At 41.0% G+C, this 25,640-nt stretch overlaps 1 protein-coding gene across 1 annotated transcript in view; it reads right to left on the bottom strand.

Moving 5' to 3' along the window:
- The window catches only part of SYNE1 (spectrin repeat containing nuclear envelope protein 1), a 334,503-nt gene that overhangs the window by 118,918 nt on the left and 189,945 nt on the right, over positions 1 to 25,640 (bottom strand). The window contains exons 86-91 of the mRNA XM_075203581.1: positions 19,248 to 19,433; positions 17,250 to 17,372; positions 16,859 to 17,041; positions 15,804 to 15,947; positions 13,435 to 13,629; positions 7,474 to 7,614 (exon numbers count right to left, since the gene is read on the bottom strand). Of these exons, the coding sequence (XP_075059682.1) occupies positions 7,474 to 7,614; positions 13,435 to 13,629; positions 15,804 to 15,947; positions 16,859 to 17,041; positions 17,250 to 17,372; positions 19,248 to 19,433 (972 nt within the window). The remainder of the gene's footprint in view (positions 1 to 7,473; positions 7,615 to 13,434; positions 13,630 to 15,803; positions 15,948 to 16,858; positions 17,042 to 17,249; positions 17,373 to 19,247; positions 19,434 to 25,640) is intronic.

The following is a 25,640-nucleotide window of genomic DNA, read 5'->3' as shown; positions in this document are numbered from 1 at the left end:
TCCTCTCCAAGGAGGAAGAGATCGCTACCAGACCCTGTACTGAGGATGCAAGACCCTGCACCCAGGCTGGTTATACATACTGCACTGGAGCAACAACAGGTAAAGCCTGAACTAAGGAAGCAGAATCAGAAGATTGAGCAGCCTGAGACTGTACCTTCTGAGCAAGCAGTTCCACTGTATTAAATAGAGACCGAGCCCAAGCAGGCTCCTCCGTGTTTGAACAGACAGCAACTGTTTCACCAGAAGTAGTCTCCGTGGGCCTACAGGACACACACAGAGCCTGTGTTCCTGACTGCCCAGATGGTAACTTAACATGACATACAGCACAGGTGAAACTTAACATAGAAGCACCAGCCCTGCCACGTGTAGATTTTTCCCTCTCAGGCATGTTCAAAGGTGGGACAAAACAGTAGAGTTAAATACACACAATACAGATAACAGGCAGCACACAAACTACAAGAGAAAGTGAGCCTGCAATACAGCCAAAAGCTCCTTAGTGTGTAAAAATACAAAGGCTAAACACACCACCCCCAACCCTTTACCTTACAGTATACAGGATAGAAAAGGGGAGAAGCAGGAGCTTTATAAATGGCTGCCTATTCAGGTGTCCACACACGAGGAGTGAAAGTCTACCACGGGGGAAGTGCCGAGGAATAAAACACAACCACCCCCCCAGGGCCCAGCTCTGGACTGGATAACATTTAAGACACACAAACAACTCCACCAATCCACAGCCGAGCAGGGCTCACTGAGACAGTGACCCTTGCCTGACCCTGTTCCCTGAGCTAAAAATAGAACTCTTATCTCTACCAAATTAAACCGACTGCTTTTAGGAAAAAACAGCCAGCTCAGGGAACACACTGCAATTTCTACTGTCTCTCTCTCAGCACTATGCTGAGAGAGAGTTTCACTTACCTACTGCCAACCCTCCAGACGCAGTGTGTGCAGACAGCATGCTCTCTGTACTTGGAGGACAGACCCCAGCCACCAACAACTGTGTCTGGCTCCAATGGAGGATTAAATAATCGGCAGAGGGAGCAGGCAGACAAGTAGGACCTACACGGCACCTCCGCTCCTCCCCGCAGCCAGCGCACAGCCGTCTGTGCTGTGCGCTCCACAGATCTCTCCCATTGCTGCCTCACACTCTCCCCGCCAGCCGCAGCCGCGGGAGAGCAGAATGAATGAATCCGCAGCGGAGAGTCTGATTGACAGCCAACTACGCGGCTCAGCGAGCCACCGCTGTCAGAACTCGGAGACACAGTCTCCGCTATCATTAAAATAATAAAATAGGAAAAAAAAGTAAAACTGGCTGCTAAGCAGCCCCGTGCACAGCCCGCTTCGCCGGGCACTTGAACTAGATTGGCCTCTAGCAGGAGGTGGGGTATAGAGGGGGTGGAGCCAGAGCTTTAGCTAACTAAAAGTTAAAGTGCCAGCATTCCCCTGCCCTACTCTATACCCCAAGGTCTGGTGTTCCTCAAGGGATGTGAGAGAAAATTAATTTTGTTTACCAACATTAAATGGCTGCAGATGGCGTGAGCAGGCTGACCAGTGCTTAATTCTGTTAACCAACAGTAAATGGATGTGGAAAGGGTGTGTGAGCGGGAGGACAAATCACGGGTGCAATATTTTGACTGCGGATTGTGATTTGTCCTCCAGCATGCCACGCTCCTGTTTTTGGCTGTGAAAGAAACAGAGGAGCACCTGGAAATATGGTTGCATGGAGCAGCCTATTTTCCTAGTTAGTATTGTAGCTTTAATGTGCATTCAACTTACAATACAGATGTAAAAACACAAGTGTGCTGACGTATTTTCACGTGTGCGTTCCTGTGTAACTCTAAATGAGATCCTATAACTGCAGAAGGAAGCACTATCTGGGCCTGAGTCATTAAGGCACGTATACTGAGCACATCATGTAATTGTTTTAAACGGCCCGTAAACTGTCTGTGCATGCTCCGATGTCAACAAGGAACATATCTAAAGATATGTGTGGTGTTAATTACTGGTGTACATTTCTGCTGTACTAGACCAGACACTGCAGGACACGTACAATACATATATGGATTACAAAATCTAAAAAGAACGCACAGAAAAAAAAAAAGAAATTACTATTAACTGTCAGTAATATAGTCAATTATGACTATACATAAAAATTTTACAAAAGTGTTTTTTTTTTCCCTTGTAAAAACTTTTATTAACCTGTCATTAATGTCTACTGTAAACAGATATATTTATAGTTGCTCCTGATTGCAGACTTATGTTATAGCATGCATATAATGACATAACTAGGACTCAGGACTTAGACTAGCGCTATAGATGGTGCAAGAGATACAGCAGAAAAACAAGTAACTTTGAGACACACAGAGCTTAATTCGGATGTGCACTAGAGCTTGGCACACCCTAACTGTAAATTGACTACGGCCAAACGTCCCTTCCCAGGTCCGTTCCCTCCCAGAAATCATAGTTTGTATTAAGAGTCGGGTAGCATGGTGGCCTAGTGGTTAGCACTTCTGCCTCACAGCGCTGGGGTCATGAGTTCAATTCCCGACCATGGCCTTATCTGTGTGGAGTTTGTATGTTCTCCCCGTGTTTGCATGGGTTTCCTCCGGGTGCTCCGGTTTCCTCCCACACTCCAAAAACATACTGGTAGGTTAATTGGCTGCAAAAAAAAAATTGACCCTAGTCTGTGTGTCTGTCTGTCTGTGTGTGTGCGTGTGTTAGGGAATTTAGACTGTAAGCTCCAATGGGGCAGGGACTGATGTGAATGAGTTCTCTGTACAGCGCTGCGGAATTAGTGGCGATATATAAATAAATAGTGATGATGATGATGATGAAGAGTCCTTTGTGTATGAAGAGGCCGCAGACAGGGCTGCGCTTTCTAGTGTATGGGCCAATTGTGGGCATGCACAGAATGATTTTGCAAGTAAGACGCTCAAAATCGGCAGATATGTGCCTTTATGACTCAGGCCCTCTGTGTATAAAATTATCACTGCGTAACAGCAATCACTTTCTGGGTAAGAAATATGGATATAATTTACGTTTCACCCCTATGGTAAGAAGTTCCCCCAGCATAAAATATCCATATTTGTGAACTGATAAATTATGCTTACAGTATTATTATTATTATTATTAATCTTTATTTATAAGACACTAATATAGCACGCAGCGCTTTTCTAGAGACTGTTTTTTAAATCATTCACATCTAGGGGTAAATGTATCAAGCTAAGAGTTTTCTGGCGGGTTTGAAAAACCAATCAGATTCTAGCTATCATTTATTTAGTGCATTCTACAAAATGAAAGCTAGAATCTGATTGGTTGCTATAAGCAACATCTCCACTTTTCAAACCCGCCGGAAAACTCTCAGCTTGATACTAAATGTATCATAGTCCGGTTTTTGCATCCCGCGCGAGATCGGCGAGATGACAGCTAAAATTAAAGCGGCGCTGCCTTGTAAAGGGAAGCTTGCCTTTACAGGGCAGCGCCGCTTTAAATTTTAGCTGTCATCTCGCCGATCTCACGCGGTAAGCAAAAACCGGACTATGATACATTTTCCCCCTAGTCTCTTTTCCAGTGGAACTTACAGCCTAAATTCTCTAACACACAAACACACACACACACACAAATACACACACACACAAACACACACACACACACACTAACATTACCAGTATGTTTTTGGATTGTGGGACAAAACAAGAGCACCTGGAGAAACCCCAAAGAAACACGTTGAGAACATAAAGCAATAACATATTAGTGTGAAACACCCCTATCCCCACCTCATTAAGTAAAAAGAATCACTATATCGTTTTATACAAGCTGGATTTTATAAAAACTAAGTAACAATATTAGTCCTATTAATATTAATCATATTTTTAGCAGGTGAACACTGCAAAACGGAGAGCTTCTTCAGGAAATCTCTGCCCTAATGAACCAAGAACATAGTGAAAAGAGTTAAAATTCCTACATGTGTTTGTACTGAGAATTTAGGCAAAAAATCATATCACATAATAGCATTAAAAATTCAAAAGATTAGAAATCATGTAACCAATTGTATTTTGCAACCTCTTAAAATACAAATGGTATATATTTATCCATCACTTTTCATATATACCCTACCACCATTTGTTACAAATTTGTTAACGATGTGTGGAATAGGTAAATGGCCAAATACAAGTTTGGCATCTCTTATTGAAAAAAACAAAGGGGAGACTGGGTAGAAACCTTCAAATATATAAAGGGTTTTAACAAGGTACAGGACGGAAATATTCTTCAAAGAGGTGGTAGTTAGCATATCGATGCTGACAACCCCGACAACACTTACCCCGACATCTTGACACCGAAGGGTTCCCTCCCGATGAGGATCAATGACAACTGATGTGGCAAGCGACTGGAACCAATCCTGATGAATGAAGAACCCGGCGTGACTTGATGACGTCACTTACATCCGCAACGCTGTTATTGCTGCTGTTAAGGGGGTAATGTAAGTATGAGCCCATGTACAATGTACAACGCTTTGTAAAGTAAATTGTACATGGGCGCATACTTACATTACCCCCATAACAGCAGCGATAACAGCGTCACGGATGTAAGTGACATCATAAAGTCACGCCGGTTACTTCATTCATCAAGATTGTTTCCAGTCGCTTGCCACATCAGTCTCATCGATACTCGTCTCGAAGGAGCCCTTCTGTGTTAAGATGTCGGGGTAACTTTATCAGCGTCATTATACCGTACCCCACCCCTTTCAAAGAAAAGGAGTATTAGAATATGAGGACATACACTGAAACTGGAGGGAAGTAAGTTCAGAGAAAATTTGAGGAAACATTGCTTGACAGAAAGGGTAATGGATAAGTGGAAGAGGCTAGTACAGTGGAGCAGTTTAAACTTTTATCGATTGATTAGCATACACATAATGACTCCTTTAAAAGAAGTAAGGATTAAATAGGGTTGGAGGTTACCATAGGTTAAAAAATGGGCAGACTAGATAGGCAAGTGGTTCTTATCTGCAATCAAATTCTATGTTTCTAATATCAACAAAAAAAACAACACACAGGAAAAATAAAATTATTTCATAGTGCTCATAAGGCTTTTCTTTCTACAATTTCTATAAGAAGATCTGCTAATCATTCAATACGGTGGGAAAAGGCAAGAAGAGTTTTTTTTTAGAAAGATATGAGTAATCTGAAATGCTTTTAAGTAGAGTTTAGGCATGGCAGGGCCATTTTAACAACATTATGGGCCCCTGGCAAAGCAGTGCACCGGGGCCCTACATATATATATAGATATATATAGATATAGATGTATAGAGATACAGATATAGATATAGATATATAGAGATAGAGATAGATAGATGTACTTGCTCAATGACCCTTGAAGGGTTTTTTTGCAGGTTTTTTCTTTTGCAGGATTATTTATTCTAATTAAGAGCCCTGCCTATGGGGCCCCCTTGCCCGTGGGGCCCCCGGGCACCTGCCCATCGTGCCCAATGGAAAAGATGGCCCTGAGGCATGGTGCTCCAAATTACTGAACATTCTTTTCCAGAAAACTCAGTTCCCAAACAGTCAGTATAACAGATTCCATAGCTGTATATCACTCTGAAGCAGGGAAGTGAGGTCTATTGTCATTTTAATAGTAAATGTATTACCATGGGAAGTCTCTAACAGTAAATGTATTACCATGGGAAGTCTCTAACAGTTAATGTGTTACCATGGGAAGTATTTTCTACCAAAGGTGGACACAGGTCAGAGTAAAGTCAGGAAAAATAACCATGAAATAAGTATCAATGAGATCATGTAGATGTTTGCGAGAACATCTTTATAGGGATATAAGAAACAAATGAACATAGGGAGGGAGGTAAGGGATTAATGTACAACAGGTGAAGTAAAACAATCACCAATAACAAACAATGCTATAAGTAAAACAGTAAGGGCTACATATTTAGAAAGTTAAAAAGAGGGTAAGGACTATAACTATAAGTTATCCTCAGCAAATACTAAACTGCGATAAACATGATTTATTCACGTTCAGAATAAATTAATGTAACGCCATCAGGAGTCACAGGGGCTACTGGCAACATTAGGATCAAAAAATGCATTAATCACAAATTGCCAACCATGGGTAGATCATCATAGCTGCATGGAGAAGCCCAAGTAGTTGACACATTGAGCTTAATGCTGTTGGACGAATGTTAGCTGTAATTATTAAAAAAAAAGCCGCCCGTTGAAGATATTACACATTTATGTTGCGGCACATATAGTAATATTCATCTAGCTCTGTACTTGTAGCGTATGCACCAGGTTTTCATCAGGCAGACATACACCCACATATGCATACACACAACCAGGTCATAAGCCCAAGAAAAGTTTGTTAACATTTGTGTTGATAGCAAAAATGCAATCGCTATTAGACTTGATATGATACAGTAGATATAATAAATCTTTCTTGTGTAGCAAAAAAATATGCCCATAAAATTCTATAATAATGAACAATCAATAGGAAAGCCCACTACCAGCTTCAGAGGTGAATTTGCAATAAGCCAATCAGAAGTGCTAACTAGTGCTGGTGACAGTCATTACCATCAGAGAATATCTACAACTGCCCTTGAGCTGATTATGTTTGGGTTATGATGACATTCTACTATATGTTATTCTACTACATGAAACATCTACATTATGACTATACAAGACACACAAAGATACAAGAAATATAACAAGACATAACATTTTTCCCAGAAGAGTGCAGCTTTCAACTTTCTGTATTAAGGATAGAACAGACCTTATGTGATAAGAAACAGTTTGGTTAATAAATTAGGACATATGGTTGTAAATGAGGCATTTAGATTTTTAGATGACTAATGATGGCCAGTTGAATACAGTTCAGTTACCAGACTTCAAAGCTAAATATTTCCCTGATAAATAGAAACTCCTAGTACTATATTAAAGATGATATTGTCTGCAATTATAATAAATACTTATATTAAAAAAAGAAGTTTAATTAAGAAACAGGATGTATTGGCCCTAAAGTTATAATATTTTATATGCCCCTTAAAGCCATAGTAACAGTCTGAGAATTTTACAAATCTGGATTACATTAATTACAATGGTGAGTTTTGGAGGTCAGGTCAGCATAAAAACCTTTTCGTAGAATGATATACATGTTATATTCAGGTTTATCCTTGGGATCTCCCTGGTGATTTGTATCTAAGGCAATGAATGAATCAGCTCCACTCAAGGGTTGGTAGCTATTTTTGCTGGTGACATTCTGTTACTAAGAATTACGGCCCAATCCATGTGTCTACGTAGCAGCTACAAACAAGCCATACGTAATCAATGACCCAATCAATTTTCCTAACAAGAGCAACAATGCCTAAGTGACCTGTGTATACTTAGAAATGCACAATACAATGAAAAAGAGGATACAGAGATTTGAGCACTGCACTTGCTGGTATTGGACAGGAAGAAAAAAGTTTAGTGATACCTGATTAACAGAAGCATCTGTATTAGCCACAGGTGAAGGAGAACGACAGGCCGGTGGAGAGGAAATCTCACTGTTGGTACCCTCCTCCCCAGATTCCTCAGTAACAGGTGACAGAAGAGTGTGACAGCGACCAGCGGTCATCTATCACAGGAGAACCCCAAAGGACAGCAAGCACATCAGAGAGAAGTCAGAGACTTGGCAAGGTACAGTAAACACAAAATGAACACACTTTAAATGACAAGTAGTACATTAGAAGTTTTAACTCAATAATTTACTACCATGCTCTGAAAGATATATAGATGTGCAATATATTATCTGCAATGCTTCTGACACCATACCTAATTTACACTAAAGTCTTTCTGTATACTGCTTCTGGCATCTACCTCCTCATTACATTGTTTATTAGTGCTACTCATAGGAGCTATAGGTGACTATAGCACGGTGGCTTAGGGGTTAGCACTTCTGCCTCATATCGCTGGGGTCATGAGTTCAATTCCTGACAATGGCCTTATATGTGTGGAGTTTGTATGTTCTCCCTGTGTTTGCGTGGGTTTCCTCCGGGTGCTCCGGTTTCCTACCACACTCCAAAAACATACTAGTAGGTTAATTGGCTGCTATCCTGCTATCAAAATTGACCCTAGTCTCTCTCTGTCTGTGTGTGTGTTAGGGAATTTAGACTGTAAGCTCCAATGGGGCAGGGACTGATGTGAATCAGTGGCGCTATATAAAATGATGATGATGAGGACTATAGGGTGAGGCATATGATGATCATGTCTGTGCATATGATATTGCCACCAAAACATCAATAAGTGTTAACACTTTATTTCCTTCTGGTTTTCAGAACTATCTGGATAATAGAGGGCCAGATAAAAGACGCAATATTTGGAGCCAGAAGCTGCATGCCTTGCATTAGTCCATGTTGCCACACACCCCTCCGCAGCATTACACAACTCCGGCTTTCTGACACAATATAAAGTCAGAGGTAGGTTTAAGGAAAACACTTGAAACAATGGCTCGTGCCATATTATCAGCAGCAAAAAATATTTGTAAATGATGATAAACATCATTAATAAAAGAATGAAATAATTAGTTCAATATACATGTATTTATAAACAAATTAGTGTGAAAAGTCTCTACTCTTTTGTTCTAACAAGGTTGTTTCTACGGTACTTCTCAGTACTGACCAGATCTATTTGCCCTATAATGATGAGGCCTAATTATAGCTTTATCCGCAGATGTTCTGTGCAGTGTTTCCACTTGCTGGGTTTTTTGTTGTTATTGTTATTTCTTGGTGACATTTCTGGGAAATTGAGAAATACCAGTAATTCTAACTTATTGTAATGTTATAACTTGAATTTAAATTAAAAAAAACACACAAACCCACAAAAAACATGGCTGTATCAGGCTTCCGAAACTTGCATGTGCAGGGGAGAGGAGGGTGAGCTTCAGCGCAATATAGTCATGATGATGTCATCATCATAACTACCTGGACTGGCTCGGCCAATCAGAGGGCCCCAAAAATCATCTTTTGGTTTTCATGAACTACAAGATGATGCACAGCGCATGCAGCAGAAGTGTCACTATAGCTTAATTGCAGACTGAAAGAACCAAGAAAGTAAGAGAGGGAAGTTAGTTTTGTTAGCTTTCATGATAAATTTATAATTTTATGTATGTACCCCTGCGTTTTAACTACATATTTTGATAGGGAATATTGCCAAGAATATTGAATTTTTGACCAGGAACCTTTTAGAATTTTCAGTTTGAAAATCACCAAAACAGTGGGTGTGGCACTGACTCACAGGGCTGCAATATAATTTGCATTACCTAGAAATCCCTTCTCCTTTTGGAAGTGTTTATATGCATAGTTTCCACAGGGAGCATTGCTTCAAGGTCTCATCATTCTTATTCATTGTGCTAGTGAGTTTATATTTGTTAAGAGCTGTTCAGACTGCCAGCGACATGCGTTTTGCTGCAGCTTCAATAAGGTCAAGATTGATAAAGCAACAGTGAGATGCGCATCAATGATAGTGCTATCTTATGACAGAAATTTGTGGGGCATTCCTCAGCTAATTAGACCAATAGCAATTATCTCTGTTTCCTCTAAACTAGATCAGACTAGTGATAGGGCTTATAGGACATTACTTGTGGCTGTGACTGAGGTTTAGCACAGTGAGTCTAGCCCAAGCTAACTTATCTAGCCATTACAATTGATGTAGACAGATTCTGCTATAGCGAGAAAATCATTAATAACAAGAGGGAAGAAAAGTATAATAAGAATAGACTGCCCAGACACTAGGATTCTCACCATATAACGTATTATAAGAATACAATTTTTGTAAAAGGTGAGATTAAGAATATCTTTTAAGGGCAGATCTTATTAGAGTTACCATCAAAGTTTATTACCATTTATATAAGGAATGGAGATATAGGAAAGTAATTCAAAAGCACATCTAAAGAATGAGGCAGGATACAATGATCTGTGAAACATTATTTACTTTTAGAGAAGGATAATTTAAAACTTCTGAATTAGCTGGGAAGGAAATTGCAACAGTATAATTTTAGTAAAATTATATAACTGTCAACTAGGGTGCCTAAATTACCACTGCCGTTTTATACAAGTGAAAATGATTTTTCAGTCTTTAAAAAGATTATCCATCTTCCCAGAATACTAAAAGAGGTGCTGGATACATTGTCACAAATATTATAGATACCAATGTGATGATTTTATTTCACATTCCGAATTTCTTTCTAATTTTAATATTTCAATATTTTTCAAGGCATTTACCTTGGAGAAATAAAATTGGATCATGGTTTTAATATGTAATTAATAAAGTATGTGATTTTAATCATTAATATGTATACGAGTGCACAACCAAAATATACTACACCTTTTCTTTTTTTTGGTCAATGAGCTATGAGCAACTTAGGATGAATTCATAGAACGTATCAAGTCTTTTTCATAAGAACTTTGCATTTACAGTATATGCTATGAGCAGGCAAACAGTGTGTGTGTGTAATCTACTGGTTCCTGGGGCGAAAAAAGACTGACGCACAAAGTGACTTTAAGTTTGAAGGGTGAAATTATAGCTGTTTCAAAGGGAGTGGGAGCTATGGGGCCTAGCTGGGAGAGGGACCCAGAGATGCCAGCCCATCTGCCAGATAAGCCCTCTTTCCTTATTGCTATTCTGAGCATGCACGGAGGGCTGACGCATGCACAGTGAAGGTCTGTTTGGGCTTTGAGTTCCAGAACTCCATGTCCTCCAGAGGGGATGGACATGTATCGGCAGGCCCTCTCCCCAAAATTTGCATACCTGCTAAGAATGACCTTTAAAAATTGTGTAAGTCTAGGAATGCTGGTAACTTTTACATCATGTCTCAAATAGAGACAAAGGCCCTGAGTCATTAAGGAAAGCAATACACAAAAAATTAGCAACTTTGCATCTGGGCAAAACCATCTTGCATTGGAGGGGGAGGTAAATTTAAAATGTGGACACAGATTTATAGTTTGGGTAGGGCATCTCCTAGATCAATTTTCAATTTCAGTGCAAAAATAAAGCTATCAAGTATTTGTGTGCTAGACGAAAAAAACAGCCAGTATTTATCTTATGTGCAAAATAATAAAGTCATTTGCACCCCTTACATTGTAACATGGTTTGTCCCAGAGAACATTTACTCCTTTTTTTGCCTTACTTTCCTTAATGACTCGGGCCCAAAGACAGCAAAGTTATAATACTCCAGCTGAAATGGGTCATTGTGGCACCGCGTTCATTTGTGATGCTAACAAATTCTCTAGAGTAGTGCATTATATTGTTAATAACATAGTATTTTAAAATCCACATCTTAATGATAATTTAAGCACCACAATTAAAAATCAAAAACTTTGTGTGATTTGACTGGGCAAATTTGTGATACTGTAGTAAACACTGCTTGCATATTGTCGGCCTAAGAGATACAGCATGCAATGAGCCTGATGCAGAGTGAGTACTGCACCAGTTTGCGAAGCGTAACTTGAAAGCAGGCCAAGCTGTGTATGCTCAGAAAGAGGCCACATGCATATGCGGGAAGGCAGAGTGGCTCACATCTGAGACTTGCGCCCCCTTATGTCTGGAGAACAGGGGAGGGAAGGGGCATGCAAAGCAGCCTCAGTACAGTAAGGCTCATACAGATCTGCAATTACGCCTGTCAGTAGGCATATCATTTGTGGGTGCCCCAGGGCTAGTGCAAAAATCCTTGCTGAAGGTGATGATCAGCAGCATGTATCTTTGTAGTTTGAAAAAACAAAAAGAATAAATAAATTAAAACGACTTTATAAGAAAGCAGAAAAAAAGTTTTGCGTCATATGACCTCCCTCTACACTCTACAAAGAGGTCACACAGTACAGTGGAGGAGAGGCTGCAGTGTATTCTGCACCATGTGGTCTCCCATCTTCCTCTGCTGGTTGTGTGTCCTGGACTAAAGGTATGTTTTTTAAATCATGGTCACTAGATTTGCTTGTGAGTGAGGATGTTTGACTGGCATTTGGGAAGATCTATGTTGCATGTGAGGAGGTCTGAGTGCTATGTGGGTGGCATTTGGGGAGGACTGAGTAACTTGTGGGGAGGTATGACAGGCATGTGTGGAGGTTTAAAGGGCATGTGAGGAGTTATTAGTGGCATGTGGGTGGCAACAAGGGCAGTTTGGATGGCATGTGGGGAGGTCTGTATGGCATGTGGTCACTAGTGAGTATGTTAGTTTGAGTGTCTTTTTGGAATTTCTGGGTGGCATGCGAGGAGGTCTCAAGGGCATGTGATGGTATTTTTGAGCAAGTAAGGGGCATGTGAGCACATTTTGGAATGAGAGATCGGGCTGCTGAGGTCTTTTTGGGGCTGTTTTTTAATTCTAGAAATTAAACATGATGTGTGTCCTCTACAAGTCTGAACACATGCAGCCCTTGAAGTATGTCAGGTTGCCCATCACTGTTGTGAAGACTAACTGACTAACCAATGTTGAAAACGGATTCATTTCTGTGACTGAAGCAATTGTTCATTTTTGCAATGCTGTGTCATATATAATTATATATCACAATGGCTAAGAACATGTTTAAAAAACAAAATTAAACAAAATTGTCATTAACAATGTCATTATTGTTTTTTATAACAGTATGTGCAATCTAGCAGTCACAGTGCTATTCCTGTAAGATCTATACTGCAAACGTCTCCCCATTGTTACCTAGCAACATTTTCTACGAATCTGTCCTCCCTCTTATGCTGGACTACAAAATTCATTTTACTAAATGACCACAGTGCATTGCATAATGTATCCTGCTTGCATTGTTATTCTTTGCAGTATACTGTAATATATTTAATTAATATGTAATTAATTACATACGAACATGTAATACAGACTAATTGCTGTGAATACTTAAGTAAGAGTGTCAATGTTATGGGATCATTAATTAGAAAAGCATCCATTGATCCTTGCGTGGGGAAAGTGAATATTTTACATTCTTAATGATGTCAGTGGTCCCCTTACACGGAACACAACTAGTCACATGTTGTGTTCATATCCAAACAGCATACAAAAATACTGTTCACATCAACAAAGGGGACATTATGTGAAGCTTATCCTTTTGTAGAATCAAAACAGGATATCAAAGTAAAATACTAGAAACACAGAAAATGGGTGAATCCGTATTTTATCAAAAAAATATTACTATTTTAATTTAATTAGGAGTAAAGGCACATATCTGCAAGACGTGTGTAAATAAGCTATAACAATAATATAATAATAAAAAACAAAATAATATGTTGAAATGTATAATCTGAAAAGATAATAATATAGATCTGTTTATATATAGAATACGGCTGCAGGCAGCAGGCCATTAGGAGAGCAATAGCTGAAATCATAGCTTTGTTCTCTGTCTAGCTGGCGTACATGGAACTCAGCTCATATAAAAGCAGATAATGTGAGCATGGGCCTTACCATAACAACAGACGGGTGAGCAGAGGGTGCAGGGAGGAGTTCAGCATCCAGTTCTTCCATTCCCTCTGTCAATCCCTCCACTTCAGTCACAGTCAGCAACATCGTAGCGTGTTTAGCTTTCATTGTTAGCATCTTACACTTGGAATTAAGCGACGCAATCTGCTGCTGATAGCCTTTGATTCTCTTTGCCAGCTCCTGAGAACACATTTTAGTTTAGTATATTAGGAAACATAGAGGAATTAAAAAATAAGAAGGAAACCAGACTCTATTTCATTGTGTTTCAGGCAGGCAAATAGGCTGGATGCATCTGGCCAATAAAAGCATAGCTCACAAGCACTGCATCATCTATCAGCAGTGGCTGAAAGGCAGGATGTTGTTGACTGTGAAAATGAACTAAGCCAGGCTGCATCTCACAATACAGAGAAACCACAGAGCAGTATGGGCTGCTAAGAGACAAGGAAATGGCCGTGTTGTTTGAGAAGAAAAAAGGCTGACCGAATCAGGCAGAAAAAACAGTCACGTTTGCTCTGCATGTATTTTTATCCAAATACAGAGGGAGAACTGGCAAGGTTCTGGGCACTTAATACTGCAGACTATAAGCTGCCCCCCAGATGGCTCATGTCTCGGGCTCCGTAATGAGGTCATGTGATGACTACAACCATAAAATATGCAACACTCAGCTCTTAGCCAAGCTTAAAACAATGAGAGTAGAAACATAAAACAATAGCTGGCACAGGACGTTAACAGGACAAATTCTTCCATAGCATGACCCAGTATGTTGCGGATAACAATATCAATGTTATAAGCAGCAGGTTGCTTTCTTCTTGTATATAGGCAAAACTATTCTATATGATTTTAATCAAAGATCCTCATTTTTAAATAGTATATATTTATATATAAATATAATTAAAAACTTATGAATCTATATAATAAGCATAGTTTTAATATAAAGCACACTCTTATAACCTCACATATTCAGCTAAAAAGAAAAATCAACATAGAGGAAGCATTTATGTAACCACTATAATAGATTTCTGTTGATAAAGATATTAAAGTGGTTTACCATGTTTAGATTACTCTAATAGCTTGCACATGCCGTACTGCAACTTTTTCTAAATACATTGATTTATTTTATTGGTTTCTTGCTATGATTTCCAGCCATGCATTAATACTACCAGCCAGAGTTACTTATTTGTGCTGCCCTGAGCTATTACACAAAGCTGCCCCCCTTATCACCTGCAAATGCATTGCTGAAAAGCACAGAAAAAGGACAGTAAGATAAAGCAATGTATTTATAAAAGTTATAGAAGACCATGTACAACCCAATAAAGTTATCTGACACTGAACAATCCCTTTAAAATTGACATGATCATAAAATGAATAGGAATGAATGACTTGTTGCAACATCCCAGCCCAAAGCTCTTTTGATTTTGCATTGAATGGGCACCATTACTCTCCGATAAAGAGCCAAACTAGCCAATTTTAACATTGGTGCTACCAACAGTTCAAAAAGCCGGACTGTCTGACTAAATACATAACTCTCGACATTTAAAAGTGCAAAATCAAGAGTTAATAAGTTCCATCCGATTCAACTAAATATCACATTCATTCACCGAACCCCACATTAGCTAGCCTGATTTACAATAAGTCCCACCCATTTGGGGTCCATGAAATATATACATCACACTTGTCAACAGTTTGGATCTCTCATTATCATGGTCCCACTGCTCAATGGTACGGAGCCCGGATGACACGATTCGCTTTGAATTACATCACTAATCCTTAACCTCAACCTCTTCCCTAGTGGGCAGGATGCGCGAGGGTGTCTGGGAGACCTCCTAGAAATGTCTATATCTATATATATCTCTATATCTATATCTATCTTTATATATATCTCTATATCTGTATATATCTCTATATCTAAATCAAGATCAAGATATATATATATATATATATATATATATATATATATATATATATGTGGCATTATGGAAAATGTAAGTGAATGGAATTTGATAGTCCTACAATGAAGGCAGCCATACCACCATGCCACCATACTGGTGGTATGCTGGTATGACCACACCTCAAAGTGATGGCTGCAGAGCTCCACCTTCTCTCTTCTATTTCCCTTACCATCTCTCTTTTACCCTTTAACAAGTTTTGCTCTCCGTTTGTGCTTTTGTCATCACCTACCACACAAACAACCCTGATTTACTGATCAACATCTAATTATTGTTGTAAGCTTTCTTCAGCGTGATAAAATAAATATAGTGTTTTACTCTCCTGGAGAACATATTATAAAACAATGTATTAATTCATAATTTTTCTCAAAACCTGATGCACCACAATATACATATATACAAGACTACCTCATGCCGTTTAATCTGGATCTGTAGTTCCTGAATGTTACTGGTCGTTATTTTTGCATCTTGTAACTCCCGATGTGCTTCTTCAATTAGATGCTGCAAATGCTTCATTTCCTGTTCATACTGTTCATATAGGACCACTGCCTCCTGTGGATTAATGGTACAGCTAACAACCACTCTTACATGTTTAGCTAGTTACATGTGCAACCAGTGTGCTTTGTAGAAACTATTTATAATATAAGACGAGTCTTAATATTTTTCTTCATGTCACCTATGTTGAAGATCTTATTGAAAATTAATTAATTCTATTCTAAGGTGGTAGGAAATTTAATTAGAGATGATGTACTAATGCATATAGGGACTTGCTTTCATTGTCTACCTTTGACTAGACCAGTGGTGGGCAAGCTGATGCACTTCAGGCCCACATTGGTGCGGCCTTCTAACCTTTAAAGGCCTTACAGTACCCTTAATCTCAGTAATAAGTTAAATAAATACATTTAATCAAAGAAAGAGACACCTACCTATAATAACATTTCAGCAGGCATTTTAAACAAGTGTTACACGCTATAAAAAAACAATCTGACAATAAAGCAGGGAGTTGCTGGAGGCTGCAGGGGAAGGCTCGGAAGTCCACATGAGGCCCTAGGGCCACCTATTGCCCATCACTGGACTAGACAGTTAAAATCTAATTGCAGAATGGTTGCTATGGTTTTCAGTGCAATATTGCACCTAATTGTTAGTAAATGAGCCATATTGTGTGTGAGTAACCTATGCTTCAAGGCTAAACACTATTGCTATTATTTTAGATAACAACTACAGACTTCATTACCCTCAGGGGAGGACTAGCAAATTTTAGCCCGGGGGGGCAAGAGTTGACTCATCAGCCTATTTTAAAGGAAAAAAATGCAGGTGGCCCAGTGACCCAGCCCAAGGTTACCCACTATGGGGCTGGCCCAGGAGGCAGATGCCCCACTGCCGCCCAACCCAGCCTGCCCCTGATTACCCTGTTTTATAATAATACGCAGGGACAGAATGAAAGGTCATGTGAAAATACTTGCCTGCATTATATTACACTGTTGGATAGCGGTATGCTGAAGACGACTAGTCTCCTCTTGCAGCCTGATAGCAGTGCGACATATAGGGTGGCTAGTGACTACTTCTTCAGGTATTCTAAGGCCACTTTGGCAGACCTGGACATGGTGGACTTTTGGTTTCAAAGACTCCAGTTTGGTAAGCAGGTGCTGTAAAATTAAATAGATTGATTGTTTTTATAATCAAATTTGCAAGCAAATCTCGAATACAAGGTGCAATAAAAACAATACCCCCTTAATATTGCCCTATGTACATGCTGTATTTTTGTATTTTCTAAAACTATATTAAACTCTGCTGTTTCATGTAGGTCAGTACCATCCCACACAGTAATTCACAACATTGGTATGTACACAATACCTGTCTATGAGATAGCTGTTCCTTAAGACTCAATCGCCCAAGCTCTGGAGAGGTCAGTGTGGTTTGGGCTTGTTCTAATGCTGTTTGTAAAGCTCTAACTTCACTTTCAAACTTCTTCATATCCTATATGGTAAAAACAACATAGACACAATATCATCAATTAATTGCCGAACTCAATATTTCATACTATATAATAACACAAACTTTGGTATAATCCAGTTGCCTTTCCCCACCTGGAATGTTTATACGTATTGCAGTACTCAGCTCACTATTAATTATTTCATAGATGGCAAGACCTGATTACACATTGCAATAAAATAATTTCTTAAGTGCGACAACATATGTGGAGTTCTTTGTTAGAGGGTTTGTTATTCATTGAGTTTTAGTTTAGGCATGTAGAAGACATAATTTCTGTGCCCTACCTCCCACACGGTCATCTTCTCGTGGATATGGGACAGTTAAAAATTTGTGGAATTGGTGGTGGGTTACACCAAAGACAGGTTAGGAGTATCTGCTGATTTAAAATTTCTGTTCAGCTGCTAGGCCCATTAAGTTCAATTGTCATTGCTGCTCCCTTCTCTGTTTGGCTGCTTGTACCCCTGTATATGTTGACAGATGTTCCTGGCTAACTAACTAGACCAATCTCACTATACATAATTTTGATATTTCAGGGCTGCTTACCGGCCTGCTGTCATCTAGAAAGTACCAGCTTTGGTAGGCTATTTGATGGAACATTCAATCCAGATTAGGCTTTATTTATGATTTAATTTATTAGTCATCACTGTCAGGAAAAAATGCAGCTCTATATCTATTAGTAGCTAATGGCCCAGTGATCTAACATACCACCTGAGCTCGGATTAAATCAGATGAATGGTTTTATGCTCCCTAATGGTTCCCCAAAAACAACAACCCCCCCATGATGAATCACCAGAGCCCCAGTCAGGGCAGAACTAGTGCTACACTCCTTTCTCTGGATGTACTGATGAACAGATCACTTTTGGGTGGCTGATCCTCCTTACTAGCAGCAGCTTTCACCACCACTTTTATTTTCATGTATTAACCTTCCACTGTCTCTACTCATTATAACCAGAACACAACAGTCTAAAAAATTCAGCTGCTTATGGCTGCTTTAATATTGGTGGCCGATAATACTTCTGTCTTAGCCACACACACTTTCCCCACCACCAGCTACAATTGTTATTCCACTAGTTTATGTATCAAGTGTTCCCAACAGCTCTCAGATTGTAAGCTCATTTGGGCAGATTCTGTTTAATTTCATTGTATTCAATTTGTTTTCATCCTTAAGAATAAAAATACTACTAATTATAATTAACATTCTGAAGCGAATCTCAAAGGCATTGATTGAAATGTGAACCAGTGGTAGAGTAAATGTATTTTTGTAGATAATTCTACAATAATATAAATGAAAAAATATACTTTACACAGATCCAGCTGTTCCACAACAAGAGCCTCAACAGTCTAGCTCTGTTGTCCTCTCCGGTCCCTAGATGAGACTACTCAAACACACAGTAATGTTGTTGATGCCCCTCAGTTGTGAGCTTCACACCCACATGAATGGGGGGGTCATGGAGGAGGGGCATCGAAAACATTACTGCCTGTTTGAAGTGGGCAAGAGGTAGTGAAAGAGTAGAGTGCAGATCTGGACTGTTGGAGCCTTTTGGGGAACTCAATAAATTGGCATAATGATACCTGTAAGGTAAGTCGAACTTTATATTTTATCTTACTATAGTGTATTCCACCTAAAACAAAATTTTAAATTTTGCTTATAGAAACAGAAAATCACTAATTTATTCAAATGACATCACAAGGTGCACTTAGACAACATAAGCACTGTGACTTAGTCTGTTGGTACATTAAGAAAGCTGATGCAGGTTTAACATTCATGAATAGATTTAAGTTGTGATTTTATCAGTAATAATTAAAAGATACAATTTCAAATAGCTGAGGATCTTCTAGAACCGAAACCCTAGACTGTACCTTTTCTGCATCCTGAAGCATCTGCAAACGTTGCTTTATCGTTTGCTGCAGTTCTTCAGTCTGACGTCCAAGTTCCGACACTTGCTGACACAGCGCTTCTGAATGATACACAGTCGATAAGCAGTCTATCTTTTCATTCATTGCTTCCAGATCACTATGGATATCTCTTGACTCCTCCAACATAGCCTGTAATTAAAACACATTTGTATACTTTAATCAAGACTTTAATATGCTTGGTAAGGCACTGACATGTTTTTAAAATAAAAAAATGCAAATAGTATCTTTAAGGCTAAATGAACAAGAGATCTATAAATATGGATCTATGTAAATAAAAATAAGAATACCAATGCCCCCATATTCCACTCTGAGCTGTGGGGTTTCCACATGAAATATGGCATTTACAAAGGAGGGCCTGGTCTGCTCAATAAGTCGCAGCCTATCTATGTGTTCTGTCCGCTCGCCTGCGGTGTCATTGTTATGTAGGAGTGCACTGACATGTGAAAGTCCAAGCATCAGTGAATAACATCAGTGACTCAATGGTGCAACAGGGAGAGGCCCAACACATTGCTAGGGAGGAGCCTATGAAGGGCCTGATTTCATTGAAAAGAGGATTTTTATACTTACGATAAATCCGTTTCTCTAATTCCATTTGGGGGACACTGCTACCATGGGTTGTGGAGGGCAGCTTGAGGAGTTGGCACTTAGCTAGTTATCTTGTTAAATGTATCTATGCTGATAGACCTCTCCCCTCTACAATCCCCTGTAGCCTGTTTAATTATAAAGCCCCAAGGAAAATAGGCTAATCAACCAAGAACATACGGCAGAATAGCAGAAGGGAGGGATCGCAGTGTCCCCCAGATGGAATTAGAGAAACGGATTTATCGTAAGTATAAAAATCCTCTTTTCTCTATCATCCTATCTGGGGGACACTGCTACCATGGGGACGTTCTAAAGCAGCCCCCCTAAGGGTGGGACCGCTCTGAAAGGCCGGCTCTACACTACACTACAGCACTACAGCCAAAATTGGCGTCCGAAGGTGCAAAGACATTGAATTTGTAAAATTTTATAAAAGTATGGACCGAGGACCAGGTGGCTGCTCTGCAAAGTTGGTCCGCTGAGGCCCCATTTCTAGCTGTCCAAGACGCTACCACCGACCAGGTGGAATGGGCAGTAAGTCTACCCGGCACAGGCTGGTTAGACCTGATATAAGCCTGCCTAATGGTTGCAGTAAGCCATTTTGCAATGGATTGCTTCGAGGCTGGCCAACCTCTTTTATGTGAATCAAAAAGGATAAATAAAGAATCTGTGCGAAGAATTTGTGAGGGCCTCTTAACATAAATTCGAAGAGCCCTGACAACATCTAAACTCTCCTTCAAATACTGGTCGGAGGCTGATGCCCCCACCTGAAACACTGGAACCACAATCTCAATAGTCCATAGAACCGCTTTCTCCTCGTGAAAAACCAAATACGATTCTCAACAAGAAAGAGCTCCTAACTCTGACACTCTGCGAGCCGATGCAATTGCAAAAAGAAATACTACTTTCCACGTCAAGAACCTTAAATTAGCTGAATGTAAGGGTTCAAAAGGAGGACCCTTAAGCATATCGAGCACCAGGTTGAGATCCCATGGTGCCATGGGCAGAGCATAAAGAGGCTGGATATGCAAGACTCCTTGTAGAAAAGTCTTAATATCCGGCATATCCGCCAATCGGAGATGAAAGAAAACCGACAGAGCTGAAATCTGCAAATTTAAGGAACCCAATCAGAGACCTGCATCAAGGCCATCCTGAAGAAATGCCAGAAACCGTGAAAGACAAAGAGACAAAGTATGACAAAGCCGATTCTCACACCATTTGATATAAGTGCGCCAGATGCGGTGGTAGATATGAGCGTAAACTGGCTTACAAGCTTGCAACAGTGTGTTCACGACTCTAGGAGAGAAACCTCTAGACCGCCAAAGGCTGGCTTCAACAATCATGTCATTAAAGTCAGCTGAGGCAAGTCCTGATGTCGGAAAGGGCCTTGAAGAAGAAGGTCATCTCGTAGTGGTAGACGCACTCCTTGACCTACCGCCATTGGGATTATGTCTGCGTACCACACTTGACGTGGCCAGGCAGGGGCCACCAGTATTACTGGTAGTCCCCCTTGTCTCACTAGTCTGAGAACGTGTGAATCATGGGTATCAGGGGAAACAGATATCCCAACCGGAAGTCCCATGGCATCGTCAGGACGTCAACAGCTACTACCAGGGGGTCTCTTGCCCTTGTGCAGAATCTTGGGACCTTCCTGTTGTGCCTGGATGCCATGAGGTCCAGGTCCGGGAGACCCCATCTCCAGATCAGAGTCTGGAAGACCTCCGGATGGAGTGACCACTCCCCCGGCATAATCGCTCAGATAATTCGCTTCTCAGTTCTGGATACCTGGGATGAACACCGCTGAGACTGTGGAAACATTTTGTTCCGCCCAGGCAAAGATCTGTGTTGCCATTGCCATAGCTCCTGCACTTCTGGTTCCTCCCTGTTTGTTGACATAAGCCACTGCCGTGGCATTGTCAGGGGGCATTGTCAAAAGGCTAACAGCATGATCTTCAACTCCAGTATGTTGATAGACAGGGAAGACTCCTGAGTTGACCACAGACCCTGAAGCCAAAGATGAAGAACCACAGACCCCCATCCTTTCAAGCTTGCGTCTGTGGTCACTATGATCCAGGACCATGGAGCAAAGGCTCTGCCCACTGCCAGGTGATCCTGAACCAGCCACCACTGAAGAGACATCCTTGCTTTTGAAAACCTACGGATCTTCTGGCGTTCCAACTGCAAGTGAGAGCCTGACCATTTTGTTAAGAGATCCCACTGGAAGCAGCAAGAGTGTACACGACCAAGGGAAATAGTCTTGAAGGTTGCCAACATCTTCGCTAAGAGACGCATGCATAAATGAATAGTTGGACTGGGAGTGGCCATTACCTGTGAAGTTACTTCTCGTAACAACCTGGCCTTCTTCTCTGGCAGGAACACCTTTTGTTCCCTGGTGTCCATGATGAGCCCCAGGAAGGTCATCCTCTGGCAGGGGATTGAGATTTTCTTTTTTTAGGTTTATTAACCATCCATGGCTCTCGAGAAACCTGATGGTCAGAGTCAGGGGCTGTTGTTACAAAATCTCTGATGTGGCTTCGATGAGGAGGTTGTCTAAATATGGGACTATTTTGACTCTACTGGAACGAAGACATGCCGCCATCACAGACAATATCTTTGTAAAAACTCTTGGAGCTGTGGAAATCCCAAAGGGGAGAGCTCAAAATTGATAGTGGGTTAACCGCACCGTAAATCTTAGAGGAGATTGATGTCCCTTCCAAATAGGGACATGAAGGTAAGTGTCTTTTATATCTATTAATGCTAAAAACTAGTTTTCCTCTAGACTGTTGATTACAGATCTGAGGAACTACATGCAAAATTTGTTCACCTTTAGGTGCACATTTAGCATTTTAAATTTAAAATGGGTCGGAAAGATCCATCCGGCTTCGTGACCAAAAACAGGTTTGAATAAAACCCTTGTCTTTTCTGGCTGTCTGGTACTTTGGAAATGACGCCTGCAGAAAAAAGAGAAGCGACACAAGTTTGCATTGCCTGTCTCCTTTCTGGATTGCGGGGTAACAGGGTTGCAAAAAAGCGACGTGGGGCTGGACCTAACAGGTCTATCATGTACTTTCTTGTCATAATCCCGGGAATCCAAAGGTCTTGGGAGGATGCTATCCATTGCTCCTGGAACAAAAACAATTGTCCCCCCACTCCTGCCACCGCAAGAAGGGGTGGATGGCAGTCAGGATGCCGGTTTTTCCTGGACGGGCGTCTCGAAGACAATGAGGACCTACCTCTGTATGAGTGTCCCCTGGTACTAGTCGGTCTGCCCCTAGCCGTCTGACCTTTGCAACCCTCCGAAATGACTGCTGAAAGGAGCCAAAACGGGGAGGCCTAGACTTAGATACATTCACTGGCAGAAAAGTGCTTTTCCCGCCCGTAGCTTGGGAAATCATATTGTCTAACTCTGGGCCAAACAAACTAGTGCCTGAATAAGACAACGTCTCAAGGGATTTCTTAGACTCTGAATCCGCGTCCCAGGACCTTAACCATAGAGTCCTTCTCGCCGACACTGCGGAGGCATGTATAGAAGTGGAAATGGAGGTTGCATTTTGGGCCGCCTCATATAAATACCCAGAAGCTTCCTTTAGATGCAAGGCAAGGGGAAGCAATTCAGAATCTTGTAAACCCTCAGCCAATTGTTCTGCCCATGCTTCCATTCCTCTGGCAACCCATGCTGAGGAAAACATGGGTCTGAAAGAGGAATCTGCTGCAACAAGGATAGATTTTAATTGAGCCTCGACTTTGCGGTCTGTGGGGTCCTGCAGGGCTGCAGTACCTGGACTGGAAGCGTAGTGTGGCGGGCTAAACGAGCCACCGGAGTATCCACCTTAGGGATCTGTTCCCAGTAACAAGGTCCTCTTCCTGAAGTCGGTACAGAGAGAGGAATCTCTTAGGAATCATAAACTTCCGATCCGATTGTTTCCAGGCTCCCTCTGCTATATCTGTTAATTTCACCTACGGTGGAAACTGGATAGCACGTTTTCCAATTTTTTTGAAAAGACCTTGATCCGAAGATCTAGGTTCATCCACATCCGTAAGATCCAAGGCTTGCCTTACTGCTAAAACCAGATCGTCAATACCTTGATTTTTAGAGGATTCCTCCTGGTCTGTGACCTGTGCAGAATCTGTGTCAAAAATGGTTTGACCTCCTCTTCTGAATACCCCTCCGAATCAGAGGGGGATAGAAGAGGATTTGTAGACCAAAGCCTCTTATTTCTGGAAAGTCCAGATGTTGGAGATTCAAGCAACCTGTTTAACCTATCCAGGCCTCTGACCAATGATAAGGACCAAGCTGGTTCTCCAGAGGTAGAGCCTGGGTTTGTGACCAGGGATGATGGACCTGCTACCACCACTTCCGATGTTCCGGCAGTAATAGGCATTCCCAAACTTACTGGCAGGTCCGTTTGTTCTGAAACAGCTGGGATAACAGCAGAACCCGCCGTTAACCCCGTAGACTTGGTAAGAATCTGGGCCAGAGAAGTAACCGACTGCGCCAAGGAAGTTACCCATGCCGGTTCCTCCAGTATCAGAATTACATTAGACTGGACATGCATAGTAAGTGACCCCGCGTCAAAATCTGTACAAAGTGCCCCCTGGTCCTTTTGTCCATAAGGCAATTTAACCTTGCATTTTGAGCAAGTGAAATATTTTGTTAGAGGTGCTTTTCCCTTATCCGACATATTTGACAAGAGAAAAAAACACACTAAGCAATAGAAACCAATCACACAAGATATAGTTTGACTAAATACAAGTAACTAGACTATAACAGTAAAAGTTGTAACTTGTAACCAGCAATAAAAGTGAGTGTAAGTTGGCTAAGTAGAATACAAAATATTTTTTTTTATTACTACTTGCACCCTATAGCAATATAGCCCTCTATCTAATATGAATAGAAAGGTAAAAAGAATAAGGGTACTTAGCCTTCCAGCTAAGCACGATATGCAGGAGAGGAGTCAGTCAGCAGTGTCCTCTTCAGGTTGAGGAAGTCTGTGTTCCTGGGCTCCCCCACCTCTTTGCATATGTAAGAGGTGGGGGAGCTCTATATTCTTCAGCTTCTCCCAACCGACTTTGTCCTGCTGCTGCTGCGTGAATCGGTGCTGTATTTTGTGCAGACACCGCATATCTTAATCTCCGTAGCTCCTGCACTTATTTCCTCACTAAATTGGATCGTGCAGCAAGACCAAGATTCCCCCCTCCTATCTCTGAGGAGGGAACTTGGTATGCCCCGGCAAGATGGCGCCCGCCATCGCTCAGAGACCCGGCACTCTATGCCTGTGAAGGCAGCGCTGGTTTTCAGAGTGACAGCGGTTTCAATAATCTGCCCGTCTGCTCTCTCAGTGGGAGCCGTTCGGCTCTCTCCCCAGACAGAGCAGTGCCGCTGCAGCCACATAGGAGTGTGTTCTCTATATATAGAACACACTCCACCGATCCCAAAAGAAAAAGAAAACCTACCTCTAAAAAAAATATAGGAAAATAAAGTTAAATAAAAGTGAAAAACTACTAGCATCTAAAAGATATGCCCAACTCCTTGGGCACTTAGTCTAAACTGAGGCTACAGGGGATTGTAGAGGGGAGGGGTCTGTCAGCATAGATACATTTAACAAGTTAACTAGCTAAGTGTCAACTCCCCAAGCTCCCCTCCACAACCCATGGTAGCAGTGTCCCCCAGATAGGATGATAGAGAAATATCTTTTAAGAGCTCAGTTTCATGTGAACAGAGGGGAGACAGAAGCTCTCACACTGTATACAGTCTTG

This window comes from Mixophyes fleayi, chromosome 3, assembly GCF_038048845.1.
Source record: "Mixophyes fleayi isolate aMixFle1 chromosome 3, aMixFle1.hap1, whole genome shotgun sequence".
In the NCBI taxonomy this organism is placed as follows: domain Eukaryota; kingdom Metazoa; phylum Chordata; class Amphibia; order Anura; family Limnodynastidae; genus Mixophyes; species Mixophyes fleayi.
This window is presented reverse-complemented; position numbering and strand designations above follow the sequence as displayed.